Source organism: Protopterus annectens, chromosome 7.part0 (genome assembly GCF_019279795.1).
Source record: "Protopterus annectens isolate FY-2018-M chromosome 7.part0, PAN1.0, whole genome shotgun sequence".
NCBI classification, from domain to species: Eukaryota; Metazoa; Chordata; order Ceratodontiformes; family Protopteridae; genus Protopterus; species Protopterus annectens.
Genome location: NC_056739.1, coordinates 1,620,278,960 through 1,620,297,789, shown reverse-complemented (window position 1 = coordinate 1,620,297,789; position 18,830 = coordinate 1,620,278,960). Strand labels below are relative to the sequence as shown.

General features: G+C 40.0%; 1 protein-coding gene across 1 annotated transcript in view; it reads right to left on the bottom strand.

Moving 5' to 3' along the window:
• Positions 1 to 18,830, bottom strand: part of ZMYND10 (zinc finger MYND-type containing 10) — a 1,873,846-nt gene that overhangs the window by 1,587,374 nt on the left and 267,642 nt on the right. The window contains exon 2 of the mRNA XM_044078166.1: positions 15,703 to 15,811. Coding sequence (XP_043934101.1) covers positions 15,703 to 15,811 — 109 coding nt within the window. The remainder of the gene's footprint in view (positions 1 to 15,702; positions 15,812 to 18,830) is intronic.

Genomic DNA, 18,830 nt, shown 5'->3' with positions numbered 1-18,830 from the left:
TTTTCCCAGGAGGGTCTGTGTGGTTGTATAACCTCTTCTCAAAGTGTGTGCATGTTGTGTCAGCTACTTGGGCAGGGACACGAAGCACTGGTTGGACAGAGAGGGTACTGGAGGTTTTAGCTTGCCCAGCTAGGCTGAGACCTGGACCCTATAGCTGTGCCAGTGGGGAGTCTTATTGGGGATCTGGTGAGGAAGGGAGCAACCAGCCCCAGACTGACTGTGATCTGTGTATGCACTTAAGGGAATTTGTGCTTTACTGTGTGTATTAGTTATCCTTTCTTCTTCTTCCTGGTGTTAGTGGTGAGGATTGAGGCTCCTTGATTGCTGGGCCAGGGCACGGTCATCACAGCAACTCTAGTAAAATATCATATAGGAGGCAAAAGATAAAATGAAATGCATTGTAAAAAAAAAACTAAATGTAGGTAAACAGTTGCAACAAACAGGTAGATGAATGCCCATGTGTTTTTTTTAGATTACACTCCACTCCTCCATACTTCAACAATACTGTACAAAAAAATTACATTGACAAGCCGAGTCCGGCACCTACCTCAGTTTAATAACTTGATTTGATGACAGCAGCTGCTCATAAGCAAGCAAGGCAACAGGCAGATGCAAGTCGAAAAAAAAAAACAAAGATAAGGAACCAATTTCAAGACAAGATGTGAAACTTTCAGAAACGATAGTCAAGTGATGGGACCATAGCAGAAGTAATCCAAGTAAGTAGTGTGCTACAGCTACAGGCTACTGATTGTTTCTCACTCTCTTTCTTGAGAGGAGAGCAAGAACCAGTAGCAATCCTGCCATCCATGTCATGTACGTGCCTGCAGACATGGCAGTCCGAAACCCCTTCTACTTACTGTGCAGTTAAAACCCACATAGACTTCTGGGCATCATACTGATGCCTTCTCTCATATACGGACTGCTTGTAAAGCAGTCAGAAACGTTGGTTTGCCAATTAAAATAAATAAATAAATTTTAAAAACTGAACTAGACAAGCATGCGCAGTTTGCGTTTCAGGAATTTGCGAGTCGGTCGGACTCGCTTACAGCAGAATACATCAAGTTGTTGTAAAAAAAAAATAATAATGCATGTGTTTTGTTTTTTTATTCATATGTAAATGTCCAAAACTTGAATCTTTTTGCTGGGAGGGCTGCAGTTCGATGGCACGAGCCGCCACTTGATCAGGGTACTCCTCAACTGCTTTGCTTTTTGTATTACCTTTGGGATGAGAGGAAAATGTAGGAAGGCATAAAGAAGTCCCAGGTGCCAATCGTGGACTAGAGCATCCCTGGGTGACATCCCTGGATGTGGAATTAGGGCAAAGTAGCTGTTGCATTTGGTGTTCAGGTGAGTGGCGAATAGGTCGCAGCAAGGCTGGCCCCATCTGTGAAAGATCTCTTTCGCAACTTCTGCATTCAGGGACCACTCATGAGGCATCAGAATTGCTCGGCTGAGTTTGTCTGCTATCACATTAGATTTCCCCGTGATGTGCATTGCTACCAGAAAACGTTGTGTGTCCATCGCCCATTTCCAAACTCTTAAGGCCTCTCGGCAAAGCGGGTAAGATTTGGTTCCCCCTTGCTTGTTTATGTACCACACAACAGACATGTTGTCTCACTGGATTGCAATTGTCCCGGTGGGAAAGGAGCTGTGAAGTGCTTGCAACATATACAGCACCGCTCACATCTCCAGAACAGTGATGTGCAAGTGGTTCTCGTGGTTCTACCACGTACCTTGGACCGTCATTCCCAGATAATGCCCTCCCCACCCTATCTGGGAAGCATCCATGGTCAAAACTGCTTTCTCTTGGGAGGAACAAGTGGACAACCTAGGAGAAGTCGTTCTGTGTGCAACCACCATGTCAGATCTTTCTTGCAGGTGTTTGTTATGAAAATCTGATGAGACAATGGAAGGTCTTGCATCGACCATTGGGCAAATAGCAGCCACTGAAGTATTCTCATGTGTAGATGGGCTAGAGGAACTAATTGGATGGAGGAAGCCATAGTCCCTAGGACTTGAAGGAGTACCCTGGTCTGAACTTTCTGACTGTTTAGCAAGGATCTGACTAGATTGCGTAGACTCTACTCTTTCTGGTGTTAGTCTTGCTGACATGGTGGTTGTGTCTATTTCTGAGCTTAAGAATACAATGTGCTGCGAAGGAAATAAGGCTGATTTTTGTAGGTTGACTGTGATGCCTAAACTGGCACACAAGGTTAGTGTCGCATCCTTGGTTCTGATGAGTTGATGCTTGGTGGTAGCAGTGAGGAGCCAGTCGTCTAGGTACAGAAACACCTGGAGTCCCTGACGTCTCAGGTGAGCCGTTACCACTGCCATGCATTTGGTGAACACTCTGGGGGCTGTAGTGAGACCAAAGGGCAATGTTCAGAACTGAAAATGACTGGCTCCCAGCCGGAAGCGTAAGTGTCTCCTGGAGGGCCTGTCTATTTTGATGTGGTAGTACGTGTCCTGAAGATCTATTGAGCACATCCAATTGTCTTTCCCTATAAAAGGGAATATCGACTGCAGAGTGATCATTCAGAACTTCGATTTCTTTATGGACTTGTTGAGTCTGCTGAGATCTAGAATTTATCTCCAGTCCCTGTCTTTTTTGGAACTAAAAAGAATCGAGAGTAAGTTCCGGATCCTATTTGCTCTGTGGGGACTTCTTGGATGACTCTTTGTTGCAGCAACGAGATGACCTCTGATGTTGCACGGTCTAGTTGAATGGGTGGTACGTCTGGTAGAGACTGGTTTGTTGAGAATTCAGAAACAAAGGGAATCAGACAACCTCTGGATATTATCGTGTGCACCCAAAGATCTTGCGAGATGTTTAGCCAGGTGCTTGGGTACAGCAATAGATGACCCCCGACTTCCTCCAGAGACGGACAGTGGGGCAACCCCTCAGGGGCGATGGAAGGGATGATCAGAGAAGGTTTCTCTATCTCCCTGATGTTGTGGACCACCTCTGCCACGAGAGCAGCATCTTCCATTATATCCTCCCCCTCTGCCTCTAGGGGAGGGTTGACCTTGTGCCTTAGGGAAAACTTTTTGGGATTTACAGAACCACATTTTCCCTCCCGTATTACCCTTGGGATAGGGTCTAGACGGGAGGGATAAACGGACTCCAGCGGCAGATAAGGTTTTCCCTTCCTGCTCACATCTAGTCAAAGTCTCTTTCACCTGGGGTCCAAAAAGAGATGAACCATCAAAGGGTATGTTAGTGAAGGAAGACTTAAAGGATTCTGTGAAATTACAAAAACAGATCCAAGAATGTCTCCTGAGGGATATTCCTGCTGCAGCTTCCCTACTCGCTCCGTCTGCTGCATACAATATCAGCCTCATGGAGGAGTTAGGTATCGACGTAAGGGTGGAGAGTTGCGCAAAAACCTTATCCATGGATCCTGAAGCTACTGAACCCTGGAGGATATCTCCCAACTCCTTCAGGAGATCCCTCTGAAGAAGAGTAAAATGGATAAGGTAATTCAACGATGTTAATGTAAATGCCACTGAAGAGAAGGTATGCTTTCCATACCCATCCATCGTCCTAGACTCCTTGTTAGGGGGATGGATATTATAAGATGTTTTGGATAACTCCTTCTTGGTGGTCACTGCTACAACCAAAACATCAACGGCAACTCCTTTGGTAAGAAAAGTCTTATCTTCAGGTGCTGTCATGAATTTATTTGGCCTCCTTGCAACGGCCTCCACTGAGTCTGGTGAGGGCCAGGCTTTCCGCGATATGACCCTAAGAGTTGGTCATAAGGCAGTGTTACCCGGGAGGTGGAAGGTCGGGAACCAAATGTCTCAAGATACACTGATTTGTCCTCAGTAGTGTTAGAGGTCTTCCAGTCACCCCTCTAAGGATTTCTAGGATGTCAGAAAAGGAAACATTCTCAGAGGGGGATCTAGGGGACCCTTCTGATTCCTCCAAATCAGTGTCAGAAGTGACAGACTCAGGTGAGTCAACATGCTTCTTCTTACATAGTCTCTTCTGAGGGAGCTCTCCAGTGGGATAATCTGGGGAGGTCTCGGAAGGGGGGACACCTCCAATGGGGGCTGCTTGGGTCTCTGGTTCCCTACACTGTGGGGGTGGCTGGGGGAAGAGGTTGCTACCTGCTGCTGGTGGGACACAGGTTCCAAAGGCATAGCTTTTGCAGAAGATAAAGCCTTCTTTATAGCTTTGAAAGCCTCCCCGCCGCTCCAAAGAAGACCTCCACTCCAAGGATACAGATGGTCGGCTCCGAGCAAGGGGGAATGGCTCTGAAGCAGATGGGGGAGCCAAGCTGGGTCAAGCCAAGACACCGAGAGGGAGGGTCGGTTCCGAAGAAAACCCCGAGTGACTGTCCCCCTCGGAGTCGACTCGAGAGTGTCGGCTTCCAGATCCCTCGACTCCAGACTGAGCCACCGAGGATAGAGTAATCTGTTCTGAGGAAGTGGGGAGGATCCCCGAAACCAACGGATCCAAGAACCTGAAGTGATGGGCTCCCGAGTGCGAAGCAGTCTGAGGAGGAACAGTGGCATCTAAGAGGGTTGGCTCCGAAGCCTTTGGGTCCAGAGGGGCCAATTTCTTTGCTAGAACTGGATCTGAAAACAGCTTCTTCGCCACCCACTTGATGTCCTCATCTGAGAGTGTCCTGGAGTATCTGGTGGAGAGAGACAGAGATCTCCTCCTCTCCAAAATAAGAGATCTCAAAGTAGGTGACACAGGATCAATATCAGGTAAATGTGCAGGTACCGAAGGTTGCCTCGGCACTGAGGAGACTGATGGTACCGATGTGGAAGAAGCTGAATTGGAGCCAGAGCTCCTTGGCTCCGACACTTGGGTCTTTTTCGACGGCTCCAAAACTGAGGCCAAAGATTTCCATTTTGAAGACTTAGGAGCTGCCTGGCCGAGTTCCAGCTGTTCCTGGAAGGAACTGGTCACAAGACCCCTATCAATTAGTTTTCATTTCCTCTCATTAAAGACCCTGGTACTAAACACATTGCAAAAGGTACAGGGCTCTTGCAAATGAGCTTCACCTAAACAGTACAGGCAACTGGTGTGACTGTCTGTCAACAACATTTTTTGTGAGCATCTATCCCACTTTTTAAACCCCGAAGGGCGATGGTCTTTATACTCTCTATCCTTTTCTTTAGCCATTTTGACTGAAAAGCTATAGTCTAGCTGGAGAAGGCAACAACAGTAAGTAACTACTAACTACTAAGGTGCAATTAGATAGCGAAAGATAGAAAAGAGTTATATAAACTTTTTATATATATATATAGATATATATATGTAAGACACACACTCAGGGAGGAAAGGCCCTCTAACTTAAACGGGCACTACGGCCTTCTAACTTAAACAGTCCATACAATCCTAAGGGGAAAAATAGGGGTCAGAAACTCTCAAAACAGTCACACAAAGAGATTAACAGTAATAAAGACTGTGAATGAATAAGGAAAATTGAGAAAAGGACTAGATTTAATAAATAAAACTGTTACTTAGCCAACGAGCCAGTAAGACACAACCTCGAAGCTTTTGCGGCAAACGAGATCTGGGGAATTGCCATGAGGCACTATGGGATAGGGGTTAGCCTCGAGCCAGTAAAAGCTCTTGGGCTTTACTATCGGCCGAGATGGAGTCGAATATTGGCTCTGAACCTATCCAGCATGAATTACGGCGAGATAGGACTACATAACATTAATAAGGTATCTCTCCTTAAAAAACTTTTTCAAACTTTTCCAAGGAGGAAGACTGTTCCCATTTTCTAGTGGAAGTACTGTCATATCTGTTCATTGTAGAACTCCTTGACAAGAAAAAGAGATAAGAAATATCTTTTTGTCTTCTTTTAATGTCAATAGATTCCTACAACTGTACTGTAAGCTAAAATTTATCTGTTTCCTATTTTTCTCTCCATGTTGCAATGAAAAGAGCTTGCAGCCCACAAAAGGTGATTTACTTAAAGATTCCAATACTGTTAAGAGTATTGCTAATATCAGTCCTGTAAATGACAACTGATGTTGTGAACCTTACCAGCATTGACACTAAACTGAATTTGGTACCTGATACAATGAAGTTCCTGTTCAATGATGGCTCATGGTATTGGCAGTTGGGCTGCTGCCCCTCGCTCCCCCAAATTAAAAAAAGAAAAGGATTTCTGTTAAATTCAGAAATGCAGCCATTATTTCTAAATTAAAAATAGTTGGCTTCCTGACTTAGTTTTGTAAGGGGTGCTTGCAGGTCATGACTATGAATATTTCTGAGGAGATCCAAAACAATACAAAGCAAAAAATAAAGAAATAAAATCAGCTTAACTCACTTGCCAGTATTAACCTGGTATTAGGCTTACCCCCTCAATCATCACAGCTTTAGGATGTCAGAAAAATCAGCATCCAATATGGCAACCAACAGGAGGAATGGCAGAAGGTGTTGGAGATTTCATGTGTAACAACTCATAATACCCCTTATGAAGATCAGATACTTGAGCACAATTCTATTTAACAAATTCCATCATCCTAGAGATTGCATCCCAAAGAAAATGTCCTCAAAAGGTGCATCAGAACTAGTAGATTTCTTCTCCTCCTCTGACCCATAGTCCAAAGGAGAAGGAATGTGAGTAGAGTAAGTCAGGGATTCTTCATCAGAATCAGACTCTTCCTCAGAAGCATCCTGTTCCCTGGGTCTTTTATGGGGAGCAGGAAAAGAAACTCCCTGAGAAGGTTTTAATGCCATTAAAGCATTAAACAACCCCAGAGTAAAGGCCTGCCATGCACTCAGTGGGTCACTAGGAGCCAAAGAAACATGTTTAGTTTTTTGTTTCTTTTTTAAAGCAACATCTGCCCTGTATAACTTAAAAAGCTCTGACCCTGGATGTCATTCAGTAACAGTAGTAGGAACTTCTTCCCTAAGTAAAATCTGCAGAACACCCTTAAGCCCCCTGGAATTAAGCAACCATAGTTCTTTGTGAATGTCTGAAATGTATACCTGCAAAGCCTCATTGGACATGCTGCAAGCCGGAGCCTCGCCGGTCTCCAAACCGGTTGTGGCAGGGGAATCCCACAACAAAACCGAGTGGGCCTCCGGGTTCTCACCAACCTCAGGAGAAATGCCTAAAACAGGCTTGACAGTGTAAGACTCAGGCCTAAGTTTTTTGTCATCTTCCATAATGGCTGACCCTCAGGGCAGGATGTTCCTTCCATGGTGTCCTTAGCTAACTGCTTAAGGCACTGATTCTCAAGGTAAAATAAAAAGGGAAGAAAGCCTACTATGCAAGGTTTTCAGAACAAAAGCCTGACAAACTGAACAGTTTGTTTGGTCATAAGAAGCTCCTAGACATAATAAGCACTTACCATGGTGGTCTTTTTGGGGAATTTGTCTCCTGCACTGGCATTTACCCTTCCTGGATGACATTAACCCTCAAAAATATACCAAGAAACAAGAAAAAAACAAAACCCTAATGGGGTACTTATCTGCAATGGCTCGGCAACAGGAACAAGATGTTGCTGTTCCAACTGACGAACGAACAATGCGTTCAAACTTGCAGTAAGGACATAGGCGTTCAGACTAATGATCAAGAGATGCATTCAGACTGGCAGCAAAGAAGTTCTGAGAATTGGTACATCCGCACGTCATCTTTATGCCCTATGCTATGCAAGCAGAATACGTATGACGTATGATGTACCTTAAAGCAAAAGGCTTTGGTATACTGGCCAGGTATCGGGGTGTCCTTTGTAGGGAATCCCCATAAGTAAAGAGTACTGCAACAGTGAGTGGAAGAACATACATCATTCAATGAGCAGCTCACCAGGATGCTGCATGAAGCAGTGATGAGTTCTTCCTATTGGCTCAGGCTGCCTAAGGTTACTGACATAACTTGATTGAAAGTAAAGAATGTGCAAGTGCAGAAGCACTGTCACTGGAGTAAATTTTTGTCTGTTTGTTTACAGGTCAGTCAGTCTTCTACTGCATCATGTAGGAAAGCAAGTACTTCATTTAAGTGTACTTGTGTGTCTTGTGTGTGTGTTTTGCTCTATATATATATATATATATATATATATATATATATATATAAATATATATATATATATATATATATATATATATGTATGTGCATATATAATATATGTATGTACATATATAATATATGTATGTACATATATATATATATATATATATATATATATATATATATATGTATGTACATATATATATATATATATATATATATATATATATATATATGTATGTACATATATATAATATATGTATATATATGTGTATGTATATATATATATATATATATATATATATATATATATATATATATATATATGTAAAACACTCAATTGTCCTTAACACTGCCTCATATTTTGGTTTGTTTTCTTGCTTTTAAAGTGAATGGTGGTGTTGGCAAATTAGTAAGGATTGAATTCATTAAATAAATGACAGACATTTCATGGGTTTCAGACTTAACAACCTTCAAGAAAAAAGCATACTGGTGCAAAGCCTGTTATCCCAGCAACTTGTTAAATAAATGCAGTATCTGTCCCTGATCTTGGTCCTGTGGCTCCCATTATTTTTTCAGATCTCTCCTGTGTTCCAAAGCTATGGTGTTGAAAGGTATCTATTTTCAGACAGTAGTGAGCTGAGAAAATAAATTCCTGTATCACGGTTAAGTATGTATTTATTCACTGATTCGATGCAACCAGACACAAACACTTGATGTATACAGTCACAGTTGTGTGCGTGCACACACAAGTTTTTGTGATGAGGGAGTATATACACTCTCAACTTTCCCTGACCATGTTGCTCAAATTTTGGTCTGCTTCTCAAAGGTTTTTTTTTTCTGGCAAATTAATGAGGACTGCAGTCAGTGACAATGATGACAGTCACTTTAGTTTCAATCTTAATAGTCTTCAAACAAACATACCAATGCAAAGCATATTATTCTAGCATGTTTCTAAGTATATAAAGGTAATTGCCCCTGACTTTGGTCCTTTGTCCACCAGGATTTTGAGCTTTCTCCTTGATTCTTAAGTCAAGATGTTGAAAGGTACTGGGTGTGTGTGTGTGTGTGTGTTTGTTGGGGGGGGTATACAGTAGGTTGCATACTGCATTCTGACAGTAATGAGATGAGAAGGTAAAGTCCTATTTGGCAGTTATTTATGTATTTTTTTATTAAACAAGAAACATCTTTACTGAATTATTACTTATGACACAGGCAATCATACATTTTATATAAATGAAAACAAACTAAATTGACATATTTTCAGTTACAAACTTTATACATCACATATAATCTTCTATACAGTCATTGTCATTCGACCATTACATAGCTCATTCAATTCCTTCCTTCCCTTAAACCTCATTCCTCCTCCAAAACATTAGTGTGTATGTATGGTTCCCACATTTCCCTTTATTTTCTCTGAAATTTGCTCCTACCCTTTCCTAAAGATACAAAAACATCTTGAATACGTCACCATGGCTGAAAGTATAAATTAAATAAACTGTAGAGCCACGGATGGAATGAAAACTTTAATCATGAAGCTTGAACAATAAAAACAGCAAAAAACAACAGACAGGCCTAAAAATGATAAGCGCTTTTGGTGGAACTCGCCTTCTTCATTACTGAAGAAGGAGTGTTCCGCTGAAAGCGCTCATCGTTCAGCCATGGTGACGTATTCAGGATTTTTTTGCATTTTGCATTACCCTGACCTGAATCGCCTTTAGCGTGAATTGGATTACTTTTAACGTTTCCTAAATATACCACTTCTAGTTTTTTTATCTCTGTTACTATATTCACTACTTAAACTACAGTTGGTTTACACTTTGATTTACACTTTCTGGTGATTGCTTTCTTGGCAGGCACCAGAATTAAACTATTCATTTATTTGACTCACGCAAACTCCTGAAGTATACAGTTACAATCATATAAATGGCAGTAATTGATAATTACAACTTTGTGTGCATGTGTGTGTGAATACATGTACATATGCAAGTGCGAAAGGCAACTGTCCCTGATTTTGCAGAAAGTCTCTAATTTTTGAGTCATATTTTGGTCTGTTCCTCATAAAGCTTTTTTTATTTTCCTTTCTGGCAAATCAGTGCGATTGCAATCAATAGATAACAATGGCACATGTTTGAGTTTCAGACTTAACAGCCTTCATAAAATCCTTACAAATGCAAAGTCTGTTATCCTAGCAAGTTTGTAAGTATACAAAGAAAACAGTTGCTCCTGATTTAGGTCCTTTGTCCACCATTATTTAGGTCTTTTTCCTTGACTCTTGAGATAAAAGTTTGAAATGTGTGTGGATTGGGGGACTGCACATTGTACTATGACAATAGTGAGCTGAGAAGAAAAATTCCTCTGTACCTAAAACTAGATTGTTGGTCATATTTTTCACATTCCATTACAGCCAGATATCAGCACTTCACTCAATAAGTGGCCACCTGCGTTAGTTTGGGCAGAATGTGTGTAACTGCAGCTGATTACTGGAAGTGTGTCACACTGAGTAGTGTTGCTATCTAATGGTGTTTGGTTCTCTGGTTGCCTTTTTATCCATGTACTTTGGTTTCTTCTCACAGACCCCTACCTGTATAATACATGCCTCTGGACACTTGTACTTTTACTTTTATTTATTTATTTATTTTATTTATTTATTTTATTTTACATTTGTTAACCGGGATAGTCCGACTGGATATATGTCCATTTTCAGCGGAGGCCCGGGGAGAAAAGCTCCAAGAGTAGTACATTTAAAACATAAAAGGCAGAAAAGTACAAACGTTTGGGTTGCCTGAAAATGTAAGAAATACAAATTGCAACAGGATAACATTTTCAACAAGAAGTCAGCAAAAGACATTAATTATATAGTTATAGGAACTATATGTATACTATCCTAAGAGATTATTAGTTAGATGAAAGGACGTGAGTATCAGATTATGTATTAGTGTAAGAATTAGCCAGGCTTAGTACAGTAGCAAGACCATTTGGAGCCCAGGTATAGTTTGAGCTTGGTTTTGAAGTGTTGCAGGGAAGAAATTGAGGTTATCTCAGGGGGTAATAAGTTCCAGGCCTTACCTAGGGAATTTGACATGAGAGAGTCTCCGGCTTGGTTGTTGGTTTTATAAGTCTGGATGAGCACCTTGTTGGAGGAACGAAGTGGTCTTGGATTGTTATACAGGGTAATTAGGGGTTTGAGTGAGGGAGTGTTATCAGGGGTGTAAATGATTTTGTGGGCCATGATCAGTTGGTTATATAGCACGAGACTAGGAAGTTCGAGCCATCCAAGCTGAGTTAGGTTAATGCAGTGATGTGTCCTGAAAGGGAGGCCTGTGGCAAATCTGGCAATGTGATTATAACAGGTGGTAAGTTTATTTAGATTGGACTTGTTGTTGTTTAGAAGGAGAGGTGACGCATACAGAAGAGAAGAGAGAAGGTGGGAGCGGGCAATGGCTACCTTGGCTGGGGGAGTTAGAAAGTTCTTTAATCTGTACAGTGGGCCTAGTTTTTTGTTAATGGTTTTGATTAGGTGGTGTGCCAATCTAATTCCAGAGGGGTTCACAGAAGGTAACTATACCTCTTTGGAGGGGCAGGATGGCAGGCACTATTCTCAGATAGGATTTTTATATCCTTGTATTACTTTCTCATTATTTTGTGGGGGGGGCAACTGCTTTCTTAGCTTCAAATACTAAATTTGTATATTATATACAACTTATTTTACCTTGAAAGAAAAAGTAAGACTGCCTTTTTTTTTGTTCTATTTAGTTGGACACGGTGGTGCAGCGGTTAGCTTTGTCTCCTCACAGCAAGAGGTTCTCCAGTTTGATTGTCGGCTGGAGCGCCTTCTGTGAGGAATTTGCATGTCTTCCCTGTGGTCAAATGAGTTTTAAAGACATGCAGTAGGTACGTGTGCCTTCTGTGAAGGTTGGATGCCGGGCTGGCAATTCAACACTGTAAAAACTCCACTGCCAATCAATCTGTGGACCTGTGATCTACCAGGTGACCCCTAATGGGAGAAGCCAAAAAACATTACTTTTGTTTTTAAAATTATTAAATCAAAAAGTTGTAAAAATCTCTAAGATGAACCTCAGAGTATTTAGAATGGTATGACTTAGCCCCCTTGACCTAACTTAATTCACTTATATCTTTCAGACTTATTACAGTAGGATCTTGGCCAGTAAGAGTGAGTTAAAAGCGTGAAAGAGAAGCTAAAATATAAGACATGTGAAAAAGCAAGGAAGGAAGAAGTAATCTCTAAGAATGGAGCCAGGATAAGGGGAATACAAGGTAGAAGTACTACAGACGTATGGGGAGGGAGACTTGTGTGCAGTGGAAGAGCTCTTAAAGTACTTTGTCTAGGGTTCCATTTCATCTAAGGCTGGCCTTATTGGTTGCAGTCAGGCAAGAGGTGTATATAGTTAGCAAATTTAATATAATGAGTGGATGCATACAGAAACAGTCAGTGGCTGAAAATGAATGACTACTTCTATTTGATCACAGGTAAAGGTCACCTGCCGTAATAGAGCCCCGCCCCATTCCAGTTTGTCACACCCATTCATTTGTTTCCTGCAGCCCTCCCGCACTTAATCTGATGTCACAAGCTGCCACTGTTTCTGCTGTCAAATGTATAGACCTTCCCTTTTCCTAAATCTGTTCTTGCTGACACTCAGTTGCTGAATCATCTTTCTGAGATACCATCTGCACTGTACCTGTTGGATCTTGGCCTGGTGGATAGCTTAAAGTCAAACATAAATAGTGGTGCCACTGCATCTCCCATTTCCATTAATTCTGTAATTCATAGCTATCCTTCAGTTTTCTTTAAAAGTCTTTCTGAAATGCTTGTTTTCCTGTTTTAAAGGCCTTCTGGTATGAGATGTCCTGTAAGGCAATTGAGAATTTTGATTCTTCGTTTCTTCCTTGAGTTCACCTTCTCACTTTCCAACCCGAATACCTTTGGAATATCTATTAATGATTTCTTTATGAGACATACTCAGTTTTCTTCTTTAATGAAGACAAAGTTTTTCAGTCCTTTCTAGTTCCAAATGTTTTCTGCCACTGGGGTATAAGCAGCCATAATACATTTTTACAACCACTTACTATAACTTTTGAACTAAGAACCAAAAGAGATTTCAGAAAACTTTAGCTGCAGTTTGTCTACCATAAATGCAACTATTAATCAGTCTGTATGAGGAATCATTATCCTTAAAATTCACACAACCTAAAATCTGAAAAGCACTATTTTCCCTTTTGTCAACAAATAAAAAATGCTTTGTTAAGATCTGTACTTGTCAAACTGGAGAATTTCAAGGCCATGCATAATTGTGAACTGTTCATAAACAAAAACAAACAATTAACAATTTTGATCAGCAAGAAGAAATGAAGATGGGACCTACTAATGCTGGTTATAGTAAGTACTCACACTGGCCCACATCGGTATTGGTATTGGCAGGCATAATATCTGTGCTAGCTCGTACATGGTATTAGACTGCTGAAAACCTTGGGACAAAACACCGTGTTTTAAGTACTAACTAATTGGCCCTCACCAAAGTAAGATGGAATCGGCTGCAATAATGTTGGTATATTCTAAATTCCTGTTCAGGAAACATTAACAATACAGAAAAAACTATGCGCGGGTTTCTGATCATAATCAGGTTATGTGTTTGAAACACAGATGTCAAGAATTTCACCTGGAAAGAAACAACTGGTTTATGATCAGAGAGACCTGATCATAATTCTTTGCAATGCATAGAGATTAGCTGCACCAAGTATTACCAGTTAGAGAAAAAAAGTGTAGAATAAGTTGCATCTTACAGTCCTAAGCAAGAAATAATGCCCGACAGCGTGTGTGTTATTGTGAAAATAATGTACACCCAGTTAAGATCTTAAAGCCTGTCACCGTAGGGGGAAGGCCTCTACACCTTTCGAAGGGCATTAGTTCAACAATAACACACACTACATTGGGCATTACTGTGCTTAGAGAATGGATTATCTAATATTTTTTTTTTATTATTTTATTATTATATACTTTTTAATACTTTTGATGTAAAATAGCTTGTCTGCCTAATGTTTCAAACTTGTTGTAGTATATGTAATTGTTTTTGAAGGAATCATTTTACATCCAAAATATAAGTAATGTAGATTTTTAATGTTAACACTCATACACTCAGTCACTCACTCTCACACAAACACAGAAACACACACTCAGAAGCACAGCTGACATACTCAAACTATATATATGCATATATATGTATATATATATATATATATATATATATATATATATATATATATATAATAACTGAACATACTTTAACGAAAGCGCTTTTATCGTGGTAAGAAAAAAAAGTACTACATTAACATGCCCCCCACACACCCTACTTTAATATTCTCGCTCCGAGACCACACTACAGTGGGGAAAAGGGAAAATTTCCTTACCCGCACCGTAGTAAAACCTCGGCAACAGGCATACTTACGCAAAAGTGCTTCTTCGCTGAAAATCACTTTCGCGTAAGTATGCCCGGCCATTTGGGTTTTGGTCGTTTGCTCATTCGAGCAAACGTCCGGAACCTATATATATATATATATATATATATATATATATATACAAATAAATAATATAAACAGTCATAAACAAAGCCTCACACCTAAATATACATAGAAACATACAAACACACACACAAAACAACACTTAAATACAGTTTGATGAGTAACTACATCTGGAGATGTCAAGTTTTTATCATATGAAAGAAAAAACTAAAGTGCCATTTTCCTTCCTTTTCTACTGTTCAGGATTTTTGCTGCACAGTACTACTGCTCTGTCAGTCCATTTCATGGTAAATCACAGAGGATTAAAATCAGTCAATAATGCCAGCCAAACAAATTTTAATCCATTCTATATACTGGATCTCAACTTCTGAACTATCTAAACAAGTCAGCACCATCTCCATGCACGTAGGCTCACAAAAACACACATACATGCATGCAAGCACACACGCGCACACACACACACTTTTTTTTTAATTTAACTTTTATTTTACACTCGATAAACAGCAAAGCACTGCTTAGCAGGCGTAAACGAATTGTGTGTGATTATTCTTTTACTGTTAGCTTAATATGCTACTGTGAAGCAGTGGACTAATTTTTCAGCAGGCATTACCAGTACATTAAAACCCTGCTGCCAAATGTTCGTTCTCCAATCACGATGGTGATGTACAGATCAACCATTCTCTAAAAGCCATTATAGCAGGCAGAAGCCAAGTTTACCAGTGAATAATGAATGGCTTTTGAAGCTGTTTTAACTTCTCACTATTATGAGGTGGCTGGCACTTGCTTCCGTTAGTAACAAAACTGAGAGGTGCTTAACAAAACTCTGTTAAGCACTTTCCTTGCATCAGAGAGATACTTAAAGTTATCTTTTCCCAATAACTGCAACATACCATACACTAAAATAATGATAATTTTCTGGCTGATGACAAATTAGCATGACCTGCAGTGCTCTGTTCAGTTTGCAAACTTTGTCTCACACACGGGAATTGGGTGGAGAGAGACAGAACGGCATTATAAGACTAGTTTTGAACATTTTAGGTGAGAGCTGCATTTATTTAATTTGGTAGGAAGTGAGTGTATTATTATAAATGAAGGTGCATGTCAGGAAACTAAAAGGAAGTTTAATATAACACATAGCCACATCAAGGGAGCTAGTATTCAACAGCCAGACTAGTACCTTTTTGTAAGTGCTGAGATATTCTTTAACAAATTCATCTTCATTTGCAGATGCGTTCAGAATTCCTTGTATATTCAGCTTTTCTATATACTCATGTTGTTTTAGCCATCTGCAAAATAAAAATTTAAAATAAAGTCCAAGAAAAAGTCAAAATGTACAATTTGTTTTCTCAATACTAAATAAGACACTTTCATTTTCTTCATAAAACAGAATGGCTCTAATGCAGTAAAAATCAGAAAAGGCTCATATACTGACAGTGATCTTGTGAAAATATCTGTAGTTACTCCAAAAGAGCTGACAGATCACCCATTCTTGATAAAGAGCCTTTATTGAAGACTAACAGTATTCTTCAAAAAGTACTATTAAAAGGATATTTCACTATTATTGTAACATACTGGCAGCTTTATTTTATATATATAATTATTTCTTGCATACTTAGACCTCTTTTCTTCAATTGAAGTGAAAACAAAAAATAAACAAAACATCAATGTGCATATCTGCAAACTATACATGTATTCAAGCAAATTCTGCATGAACAAAAAAGTACAGCTGGGTAAGTAAACTTACCATAACAGTAGATGTTTAAATGATCACTGTCCCAATATCCTTAGCTACACCAGTTATATCTTGCATAGGATATAACTGCCAGCCAGTTTACAAAACTTCCACAAGTCCAAGCCATTACTCAGCTCAAGCTGAGCTGATTGAAAAAGGCAGATTTGGGTACCAAGCCCTTCAGAGCCTTCATGACAACAGAAAGAGGGGGGGGCTAAGGGTCGAGAGGAGATTACTAGGAAAAGAAAAAAATATATACATATCCACAACCTGGCATAAAAAGCAAACAAAAAACAAGGTGGGTGGAGGAAGGGAGTGGCTACTGCAGCAGTGATCATTCAAATATCTACTACTGTGGTTAAGTTTACTTACCCAACTGTACTATGTTCTTCATTTTGACCACTGCTGCAGTAGTCTTAGCAATATGGGTAGAATACCATAGTTTAAAATAAATGGGACGTGTAAGGGTCCAAAACTTATCCCAGACCTGAAGAAGGAAGTTAGTTTATACTGCTTTGTAAAAATATGCACAGAGGACCAAGTTGCTGCTTCTAGAATACTTCTAGAGTCAAACCTTTTCCAAAAAGCTAAGGCCCTGATACAGTGAACCTTGACCCTGCCTGGGATATTTTCTTGTGGTGGGAAGAACAAAAGGTTAATAGCTTGAGACAACCATTTGGAAACGGTTTACCTTGACACAGGTTGTCTCTTCTTATCTTCACAAGAAATGAACAACTGATTAGAAGTTCTGAAAAATTTTGTTCTGTTAAGATAATACTCAGGTTGTCTGTAGACTGGACAGCCAAGGTATGAAGTATCCCTTTCTCCCTCAGTTTTAGGTACTGGAAAGAAAACATGGAGAAGGATAGATTGGCTTAAATTAAACTCAGATCCCACTTTAGGGATAAAACAAGGATTAGTTCTCAAAGAAAACAGGTCTCTGTGGAAGATGGGATAAGGGTGACCCACCATAAGAGCTTGCAACTAAGATATTCTTCTAGTAGAGGTCAAGGCAATCAACAAAGCTGTTTTTCATGTCAAGAACTCCAAGTCAGTCAGATGAGCCGGTTCACATGGAACAATTGTTAGCTTCTCTAACACAAAATTAAGATCCAAAGGAAGAGTCACTAGTTTTTGGGAGATTTCTTATGTAAAACCCCTTTTATAAATATTTTTACATGACATTGCATTGAAAGAGGGGGATCCATGGGCAGACATGCTGAAATGGCCAACAAATGAAGCTTGATAATGTAAGACAGGATAATTGACACAAATACTGCAAACCCAGCAAAACACTAGCCCTGAATGGGTGCTGGTTCTTTTTTTGGCACCAAGTAGAAAATCTTTTTCTATTTGCTAATATAAGGTTTTCTAGTAACATCCAAAGCAAAGGGAAAAAACTTGCAGAAACAAAAACTTTTCAGTAAAAACCGCAAAAAAAATAAATAAATAAAACTCAGCCAAGAGTTTTCATTGTGTAATATCTTAAACCTTCTGTAATGAAAGCTTATGGGATATATGCAACTGTCCCTTTAACGACATGCAGTGTTACAGCTACATGACTGAATGCCCATAGATGCAAATATTTCAAGCAAGGGCATTAATGCCTTTCTAAGCTTGCCAATATACCAAACCACTTGTTCCCATAATAAGTGTCCAGGCTGTTCTTAAAAATATCTAAACTACTTGCTTTAATGTAATTTGGTATTCTCTTCCACGCATCAGCTACTCTGTAAGAGAACCAATTAGTATATTTCTCATTCCTATAGAATCTTCTACATAGGTTGTCTGATGATTTCCTAGTACTTTCTGATAACCCCAAACATTCCCAGAGGTTGTTGTTCTTCTTTCGGCTTTTCCTGGTTAGGGGTCGCCACAGCGGAACTCCGGTGCGCTAATGACTGGCAGTAGATTTTTTATGGGTGCTGAGGTGCCAGCTCAACGCCCAGTCTTCAGCGAAGCAGTCTCTAAATGCCCTATATACTTAAATAAGATTTCTTCTAAGATATCTGTAAGAAACACTGTAGAAGTTCATACTTTAGTCTTTCATAATAAAAAGAAGTTATGTCTTACCATAACATTCCATCTGTGTTGTTGATCTTCTTCCATTCATCACTGATGGGTTCGGTTCCGAGCCCCTTAGAACCGTGTCAGCCTAACACCAATCTCACGTACACCAAAAACTCTTGAGCTAAGCTGCTACCCGCAATACCCATCTCCCTATTGCCTCAGATTGAGTTTGCATAAGACATATAGAAATAAAGTAGAGGCCTTTTCTGTGCAAAAACCCTGACACACCACAAGGATCCATGAGATCCACCAGGAGCCTTTGGTGGGGGACGGAGGGTGGGATGTGATGAATGGAAGATCACCAACAACACAGATGGAACATTATGGTAAGACATAACTTCTTTATCTGATGTTGTTAATCTTCTTTCCATTCATCACTGATGGGAGAGAATCCCAAGCTATCTGAGAAACCTGGGTGGCCCTTATGGAAGAACATTCCTGAGCACCACTGAGCCAAAGGCCGCTCTTCCCCTGGAGACCATATCCAACTTGTAATGATTGAT